This window comes from Miniopterus schreibersii (genome assembly GCF_964146895.1).
Source record: "Miniopterus schreibersii genome assembly, chromosome: 8".
NCBI lineage: Eukaryota > Metazoa > Chordata > Mammalia > Chiroptera > Miniopteridae > Miniopterus > Miniopterus schreibersii.
The window spans coordinates 5851219-5873705 of NC_138109.1; the positions used below are offsets into that span (position 1 = coordinate 5851219).

Here is a 22487-nt window from a genome sequence, read left to right on the forward strand (position 1 = left end):
AGTGCACTTCAGAAGTAATTCTCACTCATTCATCATGGTTCTGTAAATATTTCTTGAGCAATTACTATGCTGTAAATGCTGGGTATAAAGGAGTAAACAAAACTGTTAAAATTCCCTATCCATGTGGAGCTTACATCCTAGTGTTGGGAGATAAACAACAATCAAAATTAATACATATATATGAGGTCTATTAAATAACGGGGCCATGAGAAAAACCAAGCAGGGCAAGAAGATAAGGAGTGTTGGAATTCTAGATAGGGTGGTCAGGAAAGGCCTGCCATTTGAGCAAAGACTTAAAGAAGCAAAGGAGTGAGCCATGCAGGTATCTAAAGGAAGAATGTTCTAAGCAAAGGTAACAGTGCAAAAGCCTTGAGACAGAAGCATGCCTGGAGCAGAGACCTGAACGGGTGAGGCAGAGCTAACAGAGGGAAGGAACAGTAGCAGATGTAGTCAGAGAGGTAATAGGGAGCCCTTGCAGGGTTTTGAGCAGAGGAGCGACATGATCTGACATATTTTTAAAGATTTCTCTGAGAACAGAATGATGGGGGAATTAAGGGTGGAAACAAGGAGACCAGATAGGAAGCTACTCCAATACCCCAGGTCAGAGTTGATGCTGACTTGGACCAGGGTGGGAGCAGCAGAAGTGATTCGATTCTAGGCATATTATAACGGTAGAGCCAATGTGACTTGCTGATATATGGAACATGAGCTGTGAAAGAAAGAGGAGTCAATGCCACGTTTTTTTGGCCTGGGCAACTAAAAGAAGAGTTACCTTTAATTGAGAAGACAAAGATGGCCATGGAATTGGTTTAGGAAAGATCAGTAGTTCTGTTTATAAAGAAGTTCAATCTGGGATATCTATTAGATATCCAAACGGTGATGTTAAGCAGACAAATGAAGAACAAAGCCAAGTTCAGGGGAAGAGGTCCAGACTAGAGATTTACTGGAGTTTGGGGTCATCTGAAAGAGACGGTATCGGCGGGGGAGGGGGGGGTAGAATGTACCAGCAGCATAGCATGGGCATCACCTGGGAGGTAGTTAGAAATGCAGAATCACACGCCCCTACTGTAGACCTACTGAATCAAAATCTGTATCTTGACAAGATCCCAGGTGATCTGTATGCATCTTAAAGTTTGCAAAGCACTGCTCTGGAGCACTCCATCCGTCCAGATGAGAGACAGTGGACGGTAATAACATGGGAGATGATAGTCCAAGGGTTTGCGAGCATATCAGGTGACTGAAGGGGAAGGGGAACAGGATGCGAGAGGTCCTTTCTGACCTACGTGACTGGGCAGGTGCTGTGCTACTAGTCAATAAGGAGTTTATCAGGGGAAACACAGGCTGGGAGGGATGGAGGGAAGGCACCAAGAGACAGACGACTGCTTTATAGGCGTGGAATGTGAGGGGCATTGAGGGGAGAGCGAGCTAGCAGGCAGGCAGAAATAGAGAGGAGTGTGTTCAATGGCAGGCTGCTTGAGTGGAAGTTATCTGGCCAAGATTATATATAGTAAATAAAAACTATTTGTTCATGGTTTTTCTTTTCCCAGCCAGCTCCACCCCAACACTTAGAATGCTATGAACTACCTATTAGTAGACATTTAAAAGAGGTCCATGTATTCAGAGGGCCTCTGGCTCACGGTACTTCTTGTTAGTCACTCAAGTTTCATCAGCCCCAGCATTTTCCCTACCTTGTTGGAGCAACTTGCACTCTCTAGGCTCCCATTCCAAGTCCAAATCCAAGTTCTAAACTGCAGCTGCCAAGTAGTATTTACAGGCATACCTCGTTTTATTGTGCTTCACAGGTGTTGCCTTTTTTTTTTTTTTTAAACAAATTAAAGGCAAGTCCCTCCACCAGAAAAAAGATTATGACTCACTTTATTTGGATACTCACTTTATTACAGTGGTCTGGAACTGAACCACAATATCTCAGAGACGTGTCTATATCTGGTTTTCCAGTTATGACTTTCAGTTCTGAAGTTTATTTTCCCCAATGCTCTCTCCCATGACTACCTACCCACCTAATATATCATTCCTCTTTTTTCAATTTCTTCTCCCCTACTCCCAGGGCTTGGATTCTAGTTTTGTTTTGAGGACTGGAACCCAAACCAATTTCTCTTACTTATGCCCAAGGATCACTTTTTCATCCTCCATTGACTCTAAACAAGAACCCAGAAGGATATAAGAACACTCAGTACAGAACCACTGGATGAGAGAAGTCAGAGAGAAAGAAGAGTGGGCACATGCAACACATGCACGGTGAGGACTTTCCTCCACGGCTTCAAGACTGCGCACGCCAAAACCAACACGAAGGCCTGAAGAGAACGCCGGATTATCGACATGAAAGCCAGGGGAAGTGCACAAGCGCAAACGCTTATTCAGCAAGTTCTTCAAGATTGCACACACCCAAAACCAACACGAAGGCCTGAAGAGAACACTGGATTATTGACATGAAAGTTACGGGAAGTGCCCGAGAGCAAACGCTTATTTAGCAAGTTCTTCAAATGGTGAAAAAGAAGAAAAGATACTTTTGTTTTGCTTGGCACTGATCCTGTCACTGAAAGTTCCGTATCACTCAAGACCTTGACACTACCACCCATCCGCTCACGTGCCAGAAATCAGAGGTAGTTCTATAACATAACCATCACTTCCTTTTACAAAGGGCATTCCGTGAATCTGGAGGGGTTTTGCAAGGTAACCTACTGAACCACTCCAACCTGTGTGTCAACAGCCTATTATTATTTTTTTTTTAAATCCACATTTTTTCCAATACAGTTGGCATTTCAACATTGTATTAGTTTCAGGCCTATGGCAGAGCGGTTAGACATTTAAATAACGTATGAAACGACCCCCTTATTACAATATGATTGACTATCTTCCCCACGCTGTCCTTTACACCCCCATCAGCAGCCTTTTCTAAGCTGGGCCCGAAGGAACAGTGGTTTCACATCCACAGTGTGACTCTGAGATTCAACTTAGGGGAATGAGTCAGGAATTCTACCATCGCACAGAACTGACAGAAGTAATTCATTCTGGAAGCGTTCTCTGGTCATTTCAGCTGGAAGTCTGTTCAGGGCGCCTGAAAAAGAATTCGCTTTCAAGACAACGCCTCAGTTTTGCCGGAGACCCTACTGGCTTCAAGGAAATGGGCTGGGGACACCAGAGAATGGTCGCCACCTGATTTCTGAGTCATTTTTCAAGTGCTGCCCAGCAGCTCGGAGCCTCCTTCCCAAGGGGCGCGAGCGTCAAACCGTTTTCAGGGAGGCGGGTCTAGTATTTCACAGATTTGGGAAAGATTTAGGAGGAAAGAGAAGTTCAGGACGGAGGGCTTCCTGCTCCGCTCCCCACCGCCTCCGCCTAGCTCAGGAGGCCTCTTCTAGAGGAGCTTTTCTGCTTTGTTTTCGGGTTGGGTTCACCGGTTCCGAAGGCCCGAGGCACGTTCACCGGGGGTTCTGGTTCCAGAGAGAGATGGAGAGAACGAGGGGGGGACTCCTCGCCCCACCCTTGGAAATGACCTTGCCTTGCCAACCGCTGAATTTGACCCTCAAAGACCCCACCGCCTCGGACTCTCGCAAGCATGTGACAGAAAAGGGGTGCTAAGCGGACTCCCCTAGATTCGGGTTTCTCAGGGGTTCCGGGGGGAGCTTACCACGTCCTCAGTGCAAAGCGGCCCGAGTCCTCCAGGAGACGCGCCGCAGCCCGGAAGCCACCGTGGGGAACACCGCAGACGCACCCTCATTGGTTCCAGGAGGTCGGAAGTGCGTGCATCTGCCGGAAGTGCTCCCCTGCGCGCGCCCGCCGGTCCGGGACTGTCAGGTAGGCGGGGCCCCTGGCTCGGAACTCTGAGGACTGGTGGACTGAGACGGAGAGGGAACCCCGAAATCCTGAGGAGGTTGTTCGGAGGCTGGTCGGGGAGGGCCAGAAAAGTTTCGGGGGTGGCGGGTTCACGGCGACCCCTGGTGGCTACCCGGGCCTAGTCGAGCCCGGCCGCCGCGGGACCCGAGTGCGGGAGCTTCAAGTTCCCTCGCGGAGATGGGATTTGGGGCCGTGGCCGGAGCTGCTCCGGGACAGCGTCGGGATGGTTGAGGTCCAGGCGCTGCCTCCCTGCCAGCCGGGAAACGGGAAAAGGTGTGCTCTCCGCCCGTATCTTTTCTGCGCTTTTCTAGATTTGACAACTTCCCCCAAGGCGTGTCCGCGTGCGGGGTTTTCCTCAGTAACACCTCACTAGGAAAAAATCTCAGAAAGGCTGCCCTCCACACTCCCCCCAGCCGCCAGGATGTCCTGCTAGAAAGAGAGGGGTGCTTTTCAATGGCAGGCTGCCCGAGTGGAAGTGATCTGGACTGCTTCAGGCCAAGATTATAGTGAATAAAAACTTCTTGTTCATGGTGTTTCTTTTCCCAGCCAGCTCCGCCCGAAGGTGGCTTGAACTTTGAGCCTCTTGCAGTCCTGATGAACAGGTTCGCTTTCCTCACGCTTATGACACTGGAACTTCAAGAACTGGAGGTTTATGCAATTTGAGACCGGTCAGCGCTGTGCAGAGTTCAGGGTAATACGAGACAGGTGAGCGTGAATGAGTAGTTTCCTCGCCCGATTAGTGTTTGAGAACCATTTCTGCGGTTTCGGTAAAAGATGCACCACCGTTATTGAATACTAGGTGGTGCCAGCGAGTTACTCTCTCTGGGATAAATCTCGAATAATGTAGAACCAGGTTAAGGCTTTTAAAGTGCCTCCGTCTTCCCTGAAATTTGTTTAGAATAGCTTTACATCCTTAAACGATGTTGTGCCTTTATGCAGTTACACTTCGTCCAGTTATTGAAGATCGAGGCTAAGCGGAATGAGACTCGTTTTCTGCTTCTAGAGCGTTTACAGTCTGGAGAGGCAGACAAAAAACATGCTATAATGAACTCATGTAATTCAAGGAAGAGATGAGTGATAAATAGAGAATGAGATGCGGAATGTAGTGGAAGAAGCAGTCTCTCTTCATTATTCATTTACCAATTATTTATCCAGTACTTTGTATTTGCTCAGCATTGTGCTAGATGCTGGTGTATGAAAAGAGTAAGACCCCTACTTACATAACTCACAATCTAATGATGGGGGGTAACCAAGGAAGGGTTATGGAGGAGGTGGAACTTTAGTTAGACCCCGACGACTCCATGACCTGGGCTTGATAGGTAGAAAAAAAATGCAGGCTCACAAGAGAAGGATGAAAGTTCATGGATGTGTTCTGAAATAGCAAGTAGTCCAGTGTGGTTAGACTGTGGGAAATTAATCCTGAAAAGACACTTTCAGTTTTTTCTTGGGTTTGCCTTGAATTTTACTGGAAAATTCAACAGATTTAAAATAAAATTTAAATGTGTACTTCCAGAAGAAATTATACATGAGGCACAGCTATGATAAATTACACTTCTGGCTATACTCATTTATATGTTATTAATGATTGTAGATGATTTAAGCCAGTTTTAAGAGAGATGGTAGGTAGTAAGCATAGATTTTCACTGATTAAATTCTATTTGGAATATGATGTAAGAAATTCTCTTCGTTGAAGTTCACATATCAAATTGGTAATAATTATGTGTAGGAAAATTTTAAACGCTTTAATAAGTTACCCTAGGATTTAAGTTTTGATTAATGGTTTATAGCTAATATTAAGCAAAATGTGTTTCCTGAAAGGAATGTAAGTTTCATTTTTATAAATGGAAAAACTTAAATGCTATAAATGTTAAGTACATATAGTATCAACACCAAAATCAGTAGCTTTTCTCTACACCAGAAATAATCAGAACTTGTAATAAGGAAAACCCTATTCCCAGTATTAACAGAAAATACAAAATATCTAAGAATAGCTAATGTTCAAGGCCTTTGTAAAAAACAATAATATTTCCTTTTTAAAAATCAAAAGAAAGCCTAGATAAATGGAGAGATATTGCTTGATAGGAAGGTTCAAATTTCAAGGATACAGGTTTTCTCTATATTAGTCTCTAATTTTAATGTAATCCCTGTCAAAATTTCAATTGAATTTTTAAGGAAACTTGACTGACTGATTCTTAAATTCATCTAGAAGAGAAAATGCACATGAATAGCCAAGAATTATTGGGCAAGGAAAACCACAGTAATAAAAACAACTTATCGGTTATCAGTATATACCAGCTCTAAAGCTATAATAATTAAATAGCGAGGTAATTCCTCAGGACCAGAATATTACCAGTGAGACAGACTTGAGTCTTACTATTGAGTACATTAAAGGTGGCATAAATGAATACTGACTAGTAAACAGTGTTGGGGCAATTGACTATCCATTTGAAAAAAAATAAAAGACCCCTACTTCACAACATTAACAAAAAAAGATGCAAGTGGCTTAAAGAGCTAAACGTTTATATATATATGTGTATATATATATATATATATATATATATATATATATATGTGTATATATATATATGTTTTAGAATTGAAAATAGTATATGTTTTAAAATCTTGAGATGGTTAGGGTGTGCTTTCATGGGGCACAGACTAAGAAAATTTAAGGAGAAGACAGATTTGACCATTAAAAATAATAATTTATCGTGACAAAAACACTATAAGTAGAATTTAAAGTCAGGAGACAAGATAATATTTGCAACATAATTACAAAGTCTTCATATCCATGTTATATAAATCAGTAAGGGAAATATAATCCAGTAGAAAAATGAGCACATTTCCAAAGAAGAAATTCATGTCAAAAGTTGTTCATGCCCACATGAACAACTGGCTCTTAAATGCACATAAGAGCCAGCAAGAATACTAGGAGTGTGCTAAGCCCTGGAACATACTTATTAAGATTGAAAAAGAATATTATAATGAATATGTATTTACACCTAATCTCTTTCTTTATAAATCTGTATTTTCATCTGTCAGATTTGTTTAAAGTAAGATAGACTAGTGAAGACTTCTAATTAATTCATAAACTCAAGATTGCCAGGCATTTTTGTGGAGTGTTATTACTACATGAGTTTAAACTTTTATATATAAATTGAGATTTTCTTTGCACAACTATCTTTCCCACACCTGTAGCTTGGAAAGAGTATAGCCTATTTTAAATTTTCCTGGTATGTTGAATCAATTAAATAACCAAATATATACTGTATGTGGGTTTATTGTTCTACTTAGAGATTAAAATGGCTTCCAGAGGAAAGACAGAGACAAGCAAATTAAAGCAGAATTTAGAAGAACAGTTGGATAGACTAATGCAGCAATTACAAGATCTGGAAGAATGCAGGTAATAGTATAATTGTATGCTGTTATACTGTAAAATGGCTTTTTTCTGCAGTGCAATTACAAACTCCATGGGTTCAGGCCCATGTGTGATTTCGATTTCCCCTGTAGTGTTCTTCACAGTGCTTTGTCTATTGGAGAAAGAAACTCAGTGCAGGCTTGGGGTCATAAAGGCCAGAATATGAAAGTCTTTCACTTAATTACCAATTGAGTGTGAACTTGGGCAAAATACTTAGGTTTCCATTTCCTTATATGTGAAGTAGAAATAATAACACCTACCTTGTTTTCAGTATTTAAAATAATCCTGCTTGGGCCCGGCCAGGCGTGGCTCAGTGGTTGAGCATCAACCTGGGATCCAGGAGATAGCAGTTCGATTCCCAGTCTCCCGTTGGGGCACATGCCCAAGTTGCGGGCTCCATCCCTGGTCTGGGGTGTGCAGGAGGCAGCCAATCAATGACAACTCTCTCATCATTGATGTTTCTCTCTCTCTCTCTCTCCCCTTCCCTCTCCCTTCCTCTCTCTGAAATCAATAAAGATATATTTTTTAAAAATAAAATAAAATAACCCTGTTTGGTATCAAGCTGAGAAGGTACTACCTGAACTTCTGGTGTGTTTTTAGCCTTAATTACTTAACTACTTAAAGGACCAAGACTGTTCAACCGTGCTAAATACTACAAATGAAGGGGCCAACAAAAGGCTTGGCCCAGGGTAGGTACTTGATGGTAGCTGTTGTTATTTGTAATAAATGTTTAATAAATGCTTTGGTGAATAAAAGTAGTCTCTTCTTCAGGTGGCAAGTACTGCATTGCTGTTGTATTTCAAGGTGCACAAAATTTTACCTACCATTAATGGTAATAATATCAGCTATTTATCTAGTACCTATTACATACCAAGCACTTTCTGTATTTCAATTAATGTTCCTAGCAACGCTATAAGGAGAGTACTCTCAATATCTTCAGTTTATAGATAAGGAAACTGGGGCTTGGCTGTGTTAAGCATCTTGCCCAAGGTTGTACCATTGATTTATAGACTGCTTAAAAGGAAGTTATTATATGGTTTAAGTGTGCCTCATTTTAATAAAAGAAAAATGTTTAATTATCAAAGTAACTACATTGCAGAAAAATGCCCACATTTTAAATATCTGAATACATCCATCATTAGTATTTTGATATTTCCTTTTAGCCTTTTTCCCCAAGATATTTTTTGTAAACACACGTGTGTGAAGTCTTAGTGTACAAACATTGCTGTTTTCACTTGGAACCCTGTGTTTTTATGTTATGCTCATGGTACTTCAGAGAGGAACTTGATACAGATGAATATGAGGAAACCAAAAAGGAGACTCTGGAGCAACTAAGTGAATTTAATGATTCCCTGAAGAAAATTATGTCTGGAAATATGACTTTGGTAGATGAGCTAAGTGGAATGCAGCTGGTAAGCATGATTTACGTATATTGGCGATACAGATTACTTTTTTCTTTCTTTTTTTTTTTGTAAGTATACTTAAGATAGAAAATGTACCCTTTTTTGGGTTTAACTTCTAGATGAGTGTCTACTTGTGGATAAAACAGCTTATGCTTCCAGATCTTTACTTAGTTAGGTATTTGACTCCAGTGACATGCACAGAAATAGCAGATGGAAACTAAAATTGTAACAGTATTTGATAAAGAAGACCTATTAATAATTGAAGACCCATCAATCAATTATTGCAGTGTTCGATTCATTGGAGTATTTTGGTTAGTTTTTACCTATTTGTATTTCTAGGCTATCCAAGCAGCTATCAGCCAGGCCTTTAAAACCCCAGAGGTCATCAGATTGTTTGCAAAGAAACAACCAGGTCAGCTTCGGACAAGGTTAGCAGAGGTAAAGTTTGTTTACTTATTTTTTTAAACATATCTTTATTGATTTCAGAGAGAGGAAAGGAGGGGGAGAGCGAGAGATAGAAACATCAATGATGAGAGAGTCATTGATCGGCTGCCTAGCCCGCAACCCAGGCATGTGCCCTGACCGGGAATCGAACCCCGATCTCCTGGATCCTAGGTCGATGCTCAACCGCTGAGCCACGCCCGACTGGGCAAAGTTTGTTTAAATTGATCCAATTGCTATGTGTGGGGTTTTTTTTCTTAGCCCAAGAATTTGCTCATTATGTTATTCTGAAGTTTAAGAATTGGTCAGTTGAGAATGTACCAATACCAAGAGTGAACCCTAGTATAAATGGTGTCAGTGTAGGTTCATCAGTTGCATCAAATGTACCACTCTGGTGGGGGAAGTTTATAATGGAGAGGCTGTGCATGAGTGGGGGCAAGGGGTATATGGGAAATCTCAGTACCTTTTGCTCAATTTACTGTGAACCTAAAATTGCTCTAAAAAATATTCTATTTTTAAAAAATTGGTCAAAATTAGCCCTTTGATCAGTTATTGTTGATACTGAATATAGAAGGTTAAACAGCAAATGGCAGTTTAAATTGCTACTGACCAACTGCTTCTACTTGAACTCCACCTGTAAGGTTTTACTATTTACTTCTGAAGCCCTGAGTTGAAATCCTATCTAGAATTCATTAGCGGCATTGCTTTATGCGTGTGTGGCCTTTCTCACCTAAGAATTTCAAACCTCTTTATAAACCTAATACTTGAAGAAGAGAAGTCTATTTATAGACTTGGATGTAATTAAGGCATTAACAGTTATTTGCAAGCACTGGTAATTCAGTAGGATAGTGGTTAAGAGCATGGACTTAGGTCAGACTGGCTGGATTTGTATTCTTGCTCCATATGGAGGTATATGACCTTGGAGAAGTTATTTTGTTTAAACCCTTGTGCCTCAATTTCTCCACCTATAAAAAGGTGATAATGATAGTTTCTACCTCTTATGGTTGTTATGAGAATTAAGTGAAGTAATATGTGTAGAGCACATATGTATGTGTAATATGTAATATATATAAAGCACATAGGATAGTACCAATGCATAGTATATACTCTCAGTGTTTCTGGTAGTAAAGGCAATATTTAACCCAAGTTCCAGGAGACCTGATACCAGTTATCTCATTCAAGCCTATAAACCACACTTCAGTTTAATGAAATGAGGTCTTAGAGGATGGCTCCTCTCTAAAGGAAGCTACTGACTTAGTAATTCCTAATTCCTACAGTCTACTACTAAGTAAAGTTTATAGCTAAGACAATGGTTATTAGCATTAAGATTTATTAGAACTGTGTAATAGCATTTCTGTCATGTTTGTCTTGAATTGTTTCTATAGTTCCTTATAATATTAATCAGCTAAAGGATCTTTTTTTAAAGAAGTAGACCTGAAAAGTTGGATTTTATGCACAGAATGTTTTTAACTGAAATACCATATGCTTTGTGTTCATCCATTGTAGATGGATAGAGATCTCATGGTAGGAAAGTTGGAAAGAGACCTGTACACTCAACAGAAAGTGGAGATACTAACAGCTCTCAGGAAACTTGGAGAGAAGGTACCTGTATTTAATATAATATAGTATTAGGCATTAAGAAAAATGTAAAGTATGTGGTACAGAACCTCTTGATCCGTGATCTAGTTTGTGGTCCTGAGACATTCTTAATGATGGTTCCTAGAACTGCTTGTTAAGATTTGAACCCACTCCACTTGTTTTGTTTTGTTTTATTTTTTGTTTAGCTGACTGCAGACGATGAGGCCTTCTTGTCAGCAAATGCAGGTGCTATACTCAGCCAGTTTGAGAAAGTCTCTACAGATCTTGGTGAGTACCTTCATATTTCTGAAAGTTGGACATGAATTACTGTCCGATAGACAGATAGCATGGGTGAGATAACTTTATTGCCTTCTCTCAAGCTTAGAGGTAAAACCAGAATTGTGTTCTTTATAAATCCCCTTTATTGAGTTTATTTCCCAATGCTTTCTAATTAAAAAATTAAATTAAAGCCTAATGTTTTAAAAATATTTGTCATCTAAACATAAATATAAAAATAAATTGTAACCAATAAATGGCTCTATGTAGCTGAGTTGTTTGTAGGGGGGAGGAAATTGTAATTCTCTAATAATAGGAGCTAATTTTATTTTCTTTTTTAATATGTATGTAACAAGTTTTTGCCTCTTTACCTGGAACTGTAAATGCATTTGAAATGACCTTTTCGTTTATGTGTTTTTCTCCTTAGGCTCTGGAGACAAAGTTCTTGCTTTGGCAAGTTTTGAGGTTGAAAAAACAAAAAAATGACATGGTGTGGAAGCTTGGGACAGTGATCACATTCTTGTTGTAAATGGCATTTTTCTTCTGGGGATTTTGAGTCATTGCAAAGAAATCAAGAGATTCTCAAAGTGCATTAATAACCTAAGAAAAGGTGACAGAAAAACATACTTGTGGCTTGTGTTTATGCCCTTCACCACTGTGCTTTGTGCAGGGCTATCTGCTTGAGTGGTCCTCGACTTGGTGGGATGGAGGGATCACTAGACCTATTCATTATGATTTGTCTGTTTAAGAGAGAGAGTAGACTGTTTTCTCTGACTGTTTTTTTTTAAGGCTCTTTGTTTTTAGGTGCTGTTAGTAAATGAAAAGATGGGAACTAGTCGTTCTTTCCTGCTCATAATTTATCCCCACTTGTTGGCGTGAATAGTGTAGCAGCACCATTAATAGACCTCATAAGTGTTCACAGAATTTTAGAGTCCTAAGTGATCTTAGAAACCATTTTCATTTTACAAAAAAAAAAGGAAGCCGAGGCTCAGAAACAAAGTGACTTCTTAAAGTCACATCAGAGAGTTGGGGATAAAACTTGGGTGTCCAGCTCAGTTTAGAGTCTATTGAATTTTATTTTTTTATTTTGTTCTGTTCTTTAAAAATAATTAACATGTACTTGTGCAAGTCCATGTTTATAAAAATTCGATGTCCCAACAGAAAGTTGTCGCTAAGGGACCATTCCCCAGCCTATAAGCTCTCCTGATGAATGGGGCCTATTGTATCTCTGAGTTTTGAGCTTGGAACAATGGGAGCCCTGTTGAGAGTCTCCTGAAGTAACTTAACCTCCTGTGTTGTTTCACCGGGGAAGCAATTGGAAGTGGCAGCTAGAGGCCCTCCCTGTGTGTGACCTCTTTGCTGAAACCCGTTGGGTGGTGACTGCAAATTGCTGTTTACTAGTCAGTTTTTGGAGAAACACAAAATAAGTTCTGAGGAAAAGCAGGTTTCTCTCCTGAGTGTTTACATCTCTCTGTATGCTCAAGCATATAGCTTTCCCCATATGCATGTGTTTGCTTCTTTCCTAGGCTCTGGCTACTTACTCTTTCATGTATTTCTCAATATTCTTTTCCTTTGCATTTTATACAAATTAAAAACCTTTTTAAAGCTTCATATATACTGTAAACTCAACTAGGTGCTCTGTCAACTGGACAAATTAGGGGAACTCAGCTACATTAATGCCTTATTTGGAACTTTTAATGGGTAATTTTTTATATATTGGTTTATGATGGTTAAAAACTCACTGAAATTGTGACAAACCAAGAAAAAGCAAATTACCTGTTCTTCATCTAGGGCTTTATGGTCAATCATCATTATTTCATTATTCTGTATTTTTGTTTTAACTGAAGTGAATTCACATAACATAAAATTCACCATTTTAAAGTGTATAATTCAGTGGCATTCAATGCATTCGCCAATCACCACCACTGTCTAGTTCCAAAGCATTTTCATCACCTCTAAACGAAATCCCATACTTCTTAAGCAGACACTCCCTGTCCCTTCCCAGCCCCATAGCCACCGCTAATTTACTTTCTGTCTTAATGGATTTGCCTATGCTGGATATTTCATATAATTAGAATCATACAGTATGTGACCATTTGTGTCTGGCTTCTTTTGGTTAGCACATTTTTGAGGTTAATCCTATTGTAGCATATATCAGTACTTCATTCCTTTCTTTATATATATATATATATATATATATATATATATATATATATATATATATATATATCTTTATTGATTTCAGAGAGAGGGAAGGAGAGGGAAAGAGAGAGATAGAAACATCAATGATGAGAGAGTCACTGATCCAACCCGCAACCGGGCATGTGCCCTGACCGGGAATTGAACCCTGATCGCCTGGATCCTAGGTCAACGCTCACCCGCTGAGCCACGCCCGGCCGGGCAGTACTTCATTCCTTTCAGTGGGTGAAAATGTTCCCTTGCATGGATACCATACTGTGTTTTTCCATTTATCTCTTGATGGACATTTGGGATTTTTGTGCATAATACTGCTATTAACACTTGTGTATAACTCTTTGTTTAAATACCTGTTTTCAGTTCTTTTGGATAGGTACCTAGGAGTGGAATTGCTGTTTATGTTTTAAGCCATAGCACACCTTCCCCTTCCCCTCCAGTAGCAGGATGAGGAAAATTAGGACTATTTTGTATTTGAAAGGGGCCTAGATGAATCTGGAGTCCTTAATTTTGGTTTCTCTTAAACTTTCTATAAGACCAACATCAGTGAAATATTTTCATTAACCACATTAATGTATTCATTTTGTAAGTAATGACTAGTACTCCATTTAAAATTAATCTTTTTTTAAAATATATCTATTGATTTCAGAGAGAGAGAGAGGGAGAGAGAGAGAAACATCAATGATGAAAGAGTCATCGATCGGCTGCCTAGGCCACAACCCCCGGGCATGTGCCCTGATGGGGAATCGAACCCCAGTCGCCTGGATCCTAGGTCGAAGCTCAACCCCTCTTTAAAAGAGGTCAAGTTTGCAGTGCCTCGAAAGACACTGCCAGTCATGGCCATGTGACCTTTGATCTTTTTGAGCCTCATTTCCCTTTTGTGTTCAGTGGGGATAATAGGACCTACCTACCACATAGGATGACTGTGTTCCCTCTCTTCCTTAGTACAGAAGTTTTGCATTGGAGTTAATCCACCACTTAATAGTTCTTTCAAGGGCCATATGATAGATTTTGTTTCACAAATTTGGTATTTAATTCAGAAAAATAATTTGAAAAATAAATAATTTGAAAATTCTGTACAGCTATAGTTGTTATTAAATAACTTGCAAACTATGTTTCCTGTTCATATTTTGCTATATTTAATCTTGGCTTTTTAGACCTCTTGGGAGGTCTCAGACTGCAATAACTAATGCTGAGGCAGCTAACTCTTTTATATCCTTGGGTCAAGCTAATATTTTAATGAAAAGAATTTTTGCATTTTTCAAAGAACTGGAGTTGAAGCAAAAGTAAATTCCAGTGACCAAGTGTCCAACTAGGCTGTTTAATGAAATCTAATAATTTAAATGTTTCCGTGTTTTGCCTTACTCTGTGAGTGGTAAGATAAGTACTCTAGGTGGGCGGTAGAGGAAGAAACCAAGAACTAGAGTGGGTTGTTCCCAGGAAGGAGTTGGAGCTGGGACAGATGGATTGTTAACTTTCATTGTTAGGCCTTTTATTGAAGACACTCAGCCAAAGAATGGTCATCTTAGGCAAAAGAAAAGACTGCAAAGCCACCATTGCCGTGGTATCTTATTACAGTGAATGATGGATAGTTTGAAATTATTACAGAAAAAAAATAAACCCAGACCATTTTGCCTAGAGCTTTTGAGCCACTTTCCTGTCTATTTTTTTCTTATTCTATTCATTATTAAGACCAAAGAGTGCTCTTCTTTGCCTCTGAAAATGTTTTCCAGCATTAATATGTAAATTAAAACTGCCAGCATTCCCACAGACCCCTGAACAAGCTGTAATTGCTCCCAGTCTGTCTGGCCTGAAATGGAAAGATTTAGAAACTGGGTTTCTAAACTAGCATTTAATATTTTCATTAAGTCATAAAAACACAGGTTAAAAATGTGGCTCTTCTAGATATTCCCCTGGAATATGGCCTTTTGTCATCCTAATTCGCTCGCTTTTTGAAATCCCTCTCCCTGCTCACACTGATAGCAAAGTGGAGAGACTGTAATGCTGAAAGGGCCTCAGACACAAGGGGTCAGTAGTGTTCTCAGGAGTTCACAATGGAGAGTCCGCGCTATTGCCAGCAGAGGACCGGGAAAGGTGAGAGGTTTGAGGCTGTCAGTTGGAAGCTTCCTAATGCCTGTCTTCCTCTGAGATGATCACATCCCTTACAGCCTCAGGCATTGGACTTAAATTAAAAAGAAGTAAACTAGCAAAAAATTATTTGCTGAAAAAGAGTCAGGGAGAGCCACCAATTTTCTTTTGAGTTAGAAAAGAGGAAGGCAGTACTAGTAAGGGTTCTTTGTAAGGTTATGCCTCAGCCACAGATCCTCCGCCCCTGACTGCTGGCAACTGTGACTGATTTTTTGAGGCCTTCCCACAAGAACCTCTGTGTTATAGTCATAATTTCAATAAATGGTTTCAGAGCTTAAGTTATCTTAATTATGTCTGTTTATACTAAAATGTCTTAGTAGGTGGGGTACTTTTTTTGGTGCTGCTCACTTGTGTTACATGGGAACACTCTTTCCTACGAGAGGAGATTCATGGTTTTTTTTGTTTGTGTGTAAACGTGGCTCGTTTAGGCCTGGTGTTATTCCTCCGATACTCATAAACCAAGCCAGGCTGAAAACTGAAAGCCTTATCTTCAGTGATAATCAAAGAGATTGGTAATTTAGGCAAAAACAGATATTTGGCCTGGATTAGATTATAACAGATTGCCTTAACCCTGATTTGATTATGACCTTAGAAAATGTGGTGCTTTTACTATTTAAAAAATAAAAAAGATAACTTGTCCTGGCCAGGTAGCTCCGTTGGTTGGAGCATTGTCCCGATGCGCCAAGATTGTAGGTTCAATCCCCAGTCAGGGCATATGCATTTTTTAAAAAAAAGAAAATGGATAACTTTGCTAGCATCTCAAACCTTACATACATCAAGTTTATTCAGGTCTTGGTAAATTGTACCTTAGATTTGTTTTATAAAGTTCTGGGGATATACTCATTTATTTAAATATTTTGTTTCATATTTATTCACAAAAGGAGCATGTGTATATTTGGAGCAAACAGGTGAACTCTCAGCCCCTTAGCCTGAGCCTTGTGGCATTTTTTTTCATCCTACCAGAAGTATGAGTGGCTTGTTCCTCTGCAAGAAAATATCATGAACAAGATTCCATACAGAGGAGCGTATATAGACATACCTAAATCCACTTTGCATTCTCAGAAAGGAACACATGGGCTCTGTCTTTTAACTTGTGAGCTTGGGGGAGAAGTGAGAGATGAGAGATGTGAGCATGTGCTCACTCATGTGCATGCGTCTTCTGGGAGTCTGACCCGACTAGTTGCACGACCAGTTGCATGTCTCCCACAAGACACTTATGACCTCCCACAGTGCTGCTCTCGCCCGAGTGGAGGTTGATTGTGCCAGGTTAATTTTGTTACAATCAAAGCACTGGACAAATTGTGTGCACTAGGCCATTTTGGTTTGAAAACTCAAAACGTGTTTTTCCCTGGTGGGGATTATGTCTTGAAACTGAGAGGAAAACATGCTTTGGAAAAATCTTAATGACTGTGGGAGCAGGGACAGTTTCTATCTGCTAACTCTTCTGATTATGTCATTTATTCTGATTCTTAGACATTTACTGAGTGCTGATATATGCAGACACAGTACTTGGCTCTTTTTGTTAAACTTTCTAAAATGGATATTGGATGGAATCCTTTCTTTAAATAAGACTCTTAAGTGTTTATATAATTAATAGAGGTTTAGATATCCAGCTGCATCACCAAAAGTTTATTTTACAATGATAAAATTGTATTTTAAATAGACCTCACATTAAAAAAAAGTATGTTTCTATCATGGTTAGCTGGATTCTTAGAAACAGTACTTCAGCTGTGTATCTGTATAGAATATTATGCTTAGAAATAATCCTGATATATACAATTTGATCTAAGTCATCTCTTTCAACTATAATTCCATCTCATCTTTTAATCAGTCTTGTAAACTGCATATCTCATTAAAATATTTGTGTTATTAAGTTGTTTTGGAGACTATTAAATGGAGAAAAAGTTGGAATACTACTGTAGGGGAGGGAAAATATCTTTCCTCTACCCTTTTATGTTCTTGGCTGAGACTCCTATAACAAAAGACAGATTAATAAGAGATAAGCATATAAATTTATTTAATATAAGTTTTGTGTAGCATGGGAGCCTTTATAAGGAAATAAAGACCCAGAGGAACAATTAAACCTGAGCCTTTTTATGCTAGCTTAAAAAAATTCTTTTTAATCCTCACCCAAGGATATGTTTATTGATTAAAACAAATTTTTTTTAGGGAGAGGGAGGGAGAGAGAGAAACATCAATATGAGAAACATTGATTGGTTATTTCCAATGTGTACCCTCACCCTGGACCAAACCTGCAACCTAGGTATGTGCCTTGACCGGGAATCGAACCTGCAGCCTTTTGGTGTACGAGACGCTCCAACCAACTGAGCCACCCAGCCAGGGCTATGCTAGCTTTGATGGAGAGCGGAAAGTCCTGGAAAGATGTGACAGGACAAAGGCAAGCTAAATACAGTAAACAGAGGAAAACTTAGCAACATCTGTTTGTTCAGGTTGGTCTCTGTCCCTCGTCTTCAGGAGATAAGGATTCTCCTTTCCTCCAGGTACTGGGAAGGCACCGCTCATGAGGTTTTATGACCTGTTTCAGGGGAAGGTTGAAAGTTCTTCCTGCACCTGCCATTTCTCAAATGCCTTCATCTTAAAATGCCAAGATGCCAGATTTCTGGGTATCATGTCCTGAATCTCATCATTCCATTTTTAGTTCTTTCTGCCATTCTTTTTTTTTTTTTTTTTTAAGGCCAGAGATACCCTTTTATTTTTTTAATTAAAAAATTTTAATATGTTTTTATTGACTTCAGAGAGAGGAAACGAGAGATAGAAATATCAATGATGAGAGTCATTGATCAGCTGCCTCCTGCATGCCCCTCACGGGAGATCGAGCCCACAACCTGGGTATGTGCCCTGACTGGGAATCGAACCCTGACCTGCTAATCAACATTCAGCCACTGAGCCATGCCAGCTGGGCTAATTCTGCCATTATCAGTTTTTATCCCATTTTGTCAAGTCACATTCCAACTATTCATGTAGGTATTTTATGAGGAATGGTTATTAACTGTATAAATTACTTTGAAACTACAGTATAAGGAACTGTATAAAAGCTAAATAATACCACTTTTATTAACAATTATTTAAAATCTTTCCCGGCCAGACATGGTTCAGTGGTTGAGCGTTGACCTAGGATCCAGGTGATTGGGGTTCAATTCCCGGTCAGGGCACATGCCCCGGTTGCCAGCTCAATCCCCAGTTAGGGGCATGCAGGAGGCAGCTGATCAATGACTCTCTCATCATTGATGTTTCTCTCTCTCTCTCTCTCTCCCTCTCCTTTCCTCTCTCTGAAATCAATAAAGATATATATATTTTTTTAAATCTTAAAACACATTTTAAGAATACTAAATAAAATGGAGTCATTGTGTTTGGTTTGACTAAAGGAAGCTTGTGTTCATATTCTAGACATTTGAAGTAATGGGAAATAAAGATCATAATATAAAATTAATATAAATATAAAATTCTGTTACTCTTGTTTTTTCCTTTCTTGGAGGTGAGATAAATTACTTTTTCTGTTGTGCTTTCTCTTAATAATATAAGTTGTGCTAAAGAGATCTTACAATAACCCAAGACATCCTAATGAGAGAATGTTACTGGGTTTGTGGGAATTTGTGCGCTAATATTATAGTCCATCCCAGCAGGGTGTCATGAGCAGCAGAAATGGAAGGCAAATTAAAACCGGTTCCTTTATCTTTTGTAGACACCATAGCCTCTTTAGCGTGCTGCTTCTATGTCTCCTACTCTGAAAAGAAATTAAGTGGAAATTGCCTGTTCAGAGTTGTTTTAAAAAGTCACAAGTGTCACCTGTATGCTTTCTTAATGTCTCCCTCCTCTTCTCTATGAGCCTGTCTTCTGCTCTTTCCTAAGAAAGCTTTTCTACTTATTGGTAAAATAAGTGTCCCTTTTCCGTCTGTATTTAGCCACCAATTAGTAAGATGAGCAGAAATGCTGCATGCTGAGTGCTGTGCTCGGGGCATGGAAGAGGCTGACACCACATGAAGCGAGCTGTAAAAGTGCCTTTTTCTCTTCCAGGAGGGGGCCTCAAATGGTTGGCCTACCCCCTGGGGCCTGGAGCTATTTCAGTCTGACTACTCATTAAAGCCCATCTGAGATATTGCTGAAGCCTTTGGATCCTTTAAGTGAATTGCCTCCACTTGAATTCAGCTAAAAATAGTTCACTTTTACTCCCCACAGGGCTGCTCCCAAGTTACATGAACTCTCCCCTCAGCCTCGCACCCCACCCAAAGTATTGATGTCCACAGCAAGACTAGCTTCTTATTAGAGACCCAGGACTATTGCTGTGAATGTATGCCTAATTGCAAGAAGGGAAGGAAAGGATGAACCCCTTTAAAGCTGAGCCCAAGAATGTGAGACATGCTCTAGCTGGTGTGGCTCAGTTGGTTGAGCGTCAACCCATGTACTGAGAGGTCGCTGGTTCGATTTCCAGTCAGGGCACATGCCCAGGTTGTGGGCTCAATCCCCCCATGGGAAGTGTGCAGGAGGCGGCCAACCTATGTTCTGCTCTCAGATCCATGTTGCTTTTTCTCTCTCCCTCTCCCTTCCTCTCTCAAAATCAATTATATATATGTATATTTTTTAAAAAGATAAGAAATCAGGATTTGGGGGGGAAAAAGATTTTCTTTTCCCCCTCAAACTAAATTATTTTTAAAAAGAAAAATATTTTATCTAAAAATTGATGCGAGTACATAACAGTGTGCCATAGCCATCCAAATAAATTGAGTACCTACTATTCCTTTTCATTTGGGAAACATTGTAGAATTGGTAGGTATCCTTGGAACAGTGGGCAGAAGAGTGAGCATTTCTGGGCAAGCTGGAGCCAGCCCTGACAGGAGGAAACTCATCTCATGTTTACTTAGAAATAAGTGTAAAAAGGGATCAATTTGTTTCTTAAAACCTGTAAAACCATCCATCTTTACAGTATGTGCTTCTGATCACCTGCAAGTCATATATATACACTGCATCCACAGGCTCAGTGAAAAAAATTGGGGTCAAGGACCCTGAACTGTTCTGTAAATGATCAAAGTAATTCTAGGCTGGTAATATTACACAAGTTTTACATCCTATCCATTAGAGGCTTTGGGGAAATTAAAGCTCTTGTTTGGGAGCTAAAGCAAGGTGGCTTAGGATGGGGAAAGCAATAGACTCTACCATTTAGTTTCCATCAGAGTGGAAAATGCCTTGATCATAACTGCTTTGATATATTTGAATGTTACTCAACAAATATTTATTCACACCTCCCTCCCTTGGGGTAGAATATACTTATCCCATTGTTTAGGGCTGGCCATGAAACAATTTGGCCAAGGGAATGTTTATGGACATGGCTCCTGGAGGGGTCTTCAGTGTGCTCTCACAGTTTGGCTTGCTGCTCTTGCTCTTCTGCCATTCATCGTAAGAGGAACGTGCCCTGTGTAGCATTTGGTCCAAAGAGAATGAGGGGACATGTGGAGCAGACTTAATCCCAATCTTTAGCTAAACCCTGCTGATCCCAGTCCAACCCATTGCCTAAAGTAAACCCATACTACACAATTCACAGATGCCTGAGCGAAAACCAAGTGGCTTGTTTCAGCCACTGAGTTTTGAAGTGGTTTGTTATGCAGCAATAGCTGACTGATACACCATTCTTATTCCATGTTAGCCCATTCTCCATGCTAAAGCCATGGTCGTCTATTTAAATACAAATCCAACCATGTCCCATCCTTGTTTAAACCTTCCATTAGTTCTCATTACTTTCGGAATAAAGACCTACAAAGTCCTCTGTGATCTGAGTGTGGCCTCCACCCGCCTCACTGGGGCCTCTTCCCCCGTCACTCTCCACTCCAGCCATCTGGCCTTCTTGCTCAGTTGTTTGATGTCACCGTGCTCTCTTTTCTCTTCATGGCCTTTTCATGGCCCCACTGTGTGCTGTCCTCCCCACTCTTCTCTAGTTATCTCCTACTTACACCTCAAGTGTAAGTTTAAATGTTACTTTCCCATAGAAGCTCTTCTTGATGCAAGGTTTGATTCCCAATTATATGGTCTCACAGCCCACTGCATTTCGGCTTTTAGTACTCAACTATAGTTATAAAGAATTGTTCAGTTCTGCAACTCATCGGTGTCTGTCTTACCCTTCATGAGGACAAGGACAGTATGTGTCTGATTTGTACTTTATCCCTTGCCTAGCACAGAGACATGCACCTGGGAAGTACTCAGTATTTTTTGAATGAGTGATTGCCTAAAGAGACTATGCTGAACAAAAGCCAAAGGATACATAATAGTTCACATGTGATGTTGAAGATCTGAACTAGTTCAATGGAAAGGTCCTGTAAGAACTTAGTGTGAGGTAGTGTGAATATTGGAACACAATCAGAAAAAGACACCTGCAAAGGAAGCATGGTCTCTTATTAGTCGCAGAGCCAGGGTAGTTACAATGAGAGCTAGATTCCTAACTATTACTGAATTAGAAGTGAAAACTGATTATAAGAGGAAATGCCATTATCTGGAGGGGGACTGACAATGTGGAAAGTTTGGACTGTTGTAGAACTATCAGTGAATTTCCAACAAGTGAAGACAGTCCAAGAATTTGAAAATAAGGTCAAAACTATGTCTTTTTCGGTTCTTTGTAAAGTGTCACAGCTTATCCAGTAGGGAGAAACCCTAGGTATCATGATATATACAAAGAAAAAGTAAAACCTACAGGGAATGACACAAGGTTTGAAATTTGGAGTGAAAATCCCATGAAGGTTTCAGTTCAGAGTACAAAGAAAACAATCAGGATGGATGGAGTTACAACTTTTAGAGTTTTGAACAAGAAAGACACATCTCGAGGGGAGACGTGGGACTCAGCCTCAGGATTCACTGGCTGAGCCTCCTCATGTCACCCCCATCCCCACCTGCCATCACAGAGGGAGCCTGTGGAAGCCGTTTCATTTTCATATTCCAGTTTGTCAGCATTGTATACAAATATAGCCTAAGTTGTCTTTTTTTTAAGGGAAAATAAGTGGTAGAAAATTCTGAAAAATTCTTTAGCTATTACACATCTTGGTCTATTTCCCTTGGCTCTATTGCTTGTCTAATTAAAGTTATTTCAACAGAGGATCCTAGAGCGCTGCCTGTGTTGGCTCTCATGTTCTTTGCTTAAATAATTAATAATCATTACTATCGGTTATGCAGTGTGT

The 22487-nt window shown here is 39.9% G+C and overlaps 2 protein-coding genes across 2 annotated transcripts in view; one reads left to right on the top strand and one right to left on the bottom strand.

The window, feature by feature from the left end:
• NMNAT1 (nicotinamide nucleotide adenylyltransferase 1) overlaps positions 1-4480 on the bottom strand; it is a 19126-nt gene extending 14646 nt beyond the window's left edge. The window contains exon 1 of the mRNA XM_081144963.1: positions 3647-4480. The gene's annotated coding sequence lies outside the window, so the exon portion shown is untranslated. The remainder of the gene's footprint in view (positions 1-3646) is intronic.
• LZIC (leucine zipper and CTNNBIP1 domain containing) lies at positions 4468-14274 on the top strand. The gene is made up of 7 exons (XM_081144965.1): positions 4468-4557; positions 7147-7255; positions 8547-8682; positions 9013-9111; positions 10621-10716; positions 10899-10980; positions 11396-14274. The coding sequence occupies exons 2-7, from the start codon at positions 7155-7157 to the stop codon at positions 11452-11454; spliced, it is 573 nt and encodes a 190-aa protein (XP_081001091.1). The 5' UTR covers positions 4468-4557; positions 7147-7154; the 3' UTR covers positions 11455-14274.
• Positions 14275-22487: the final 8213 nt, after the last annotated feature.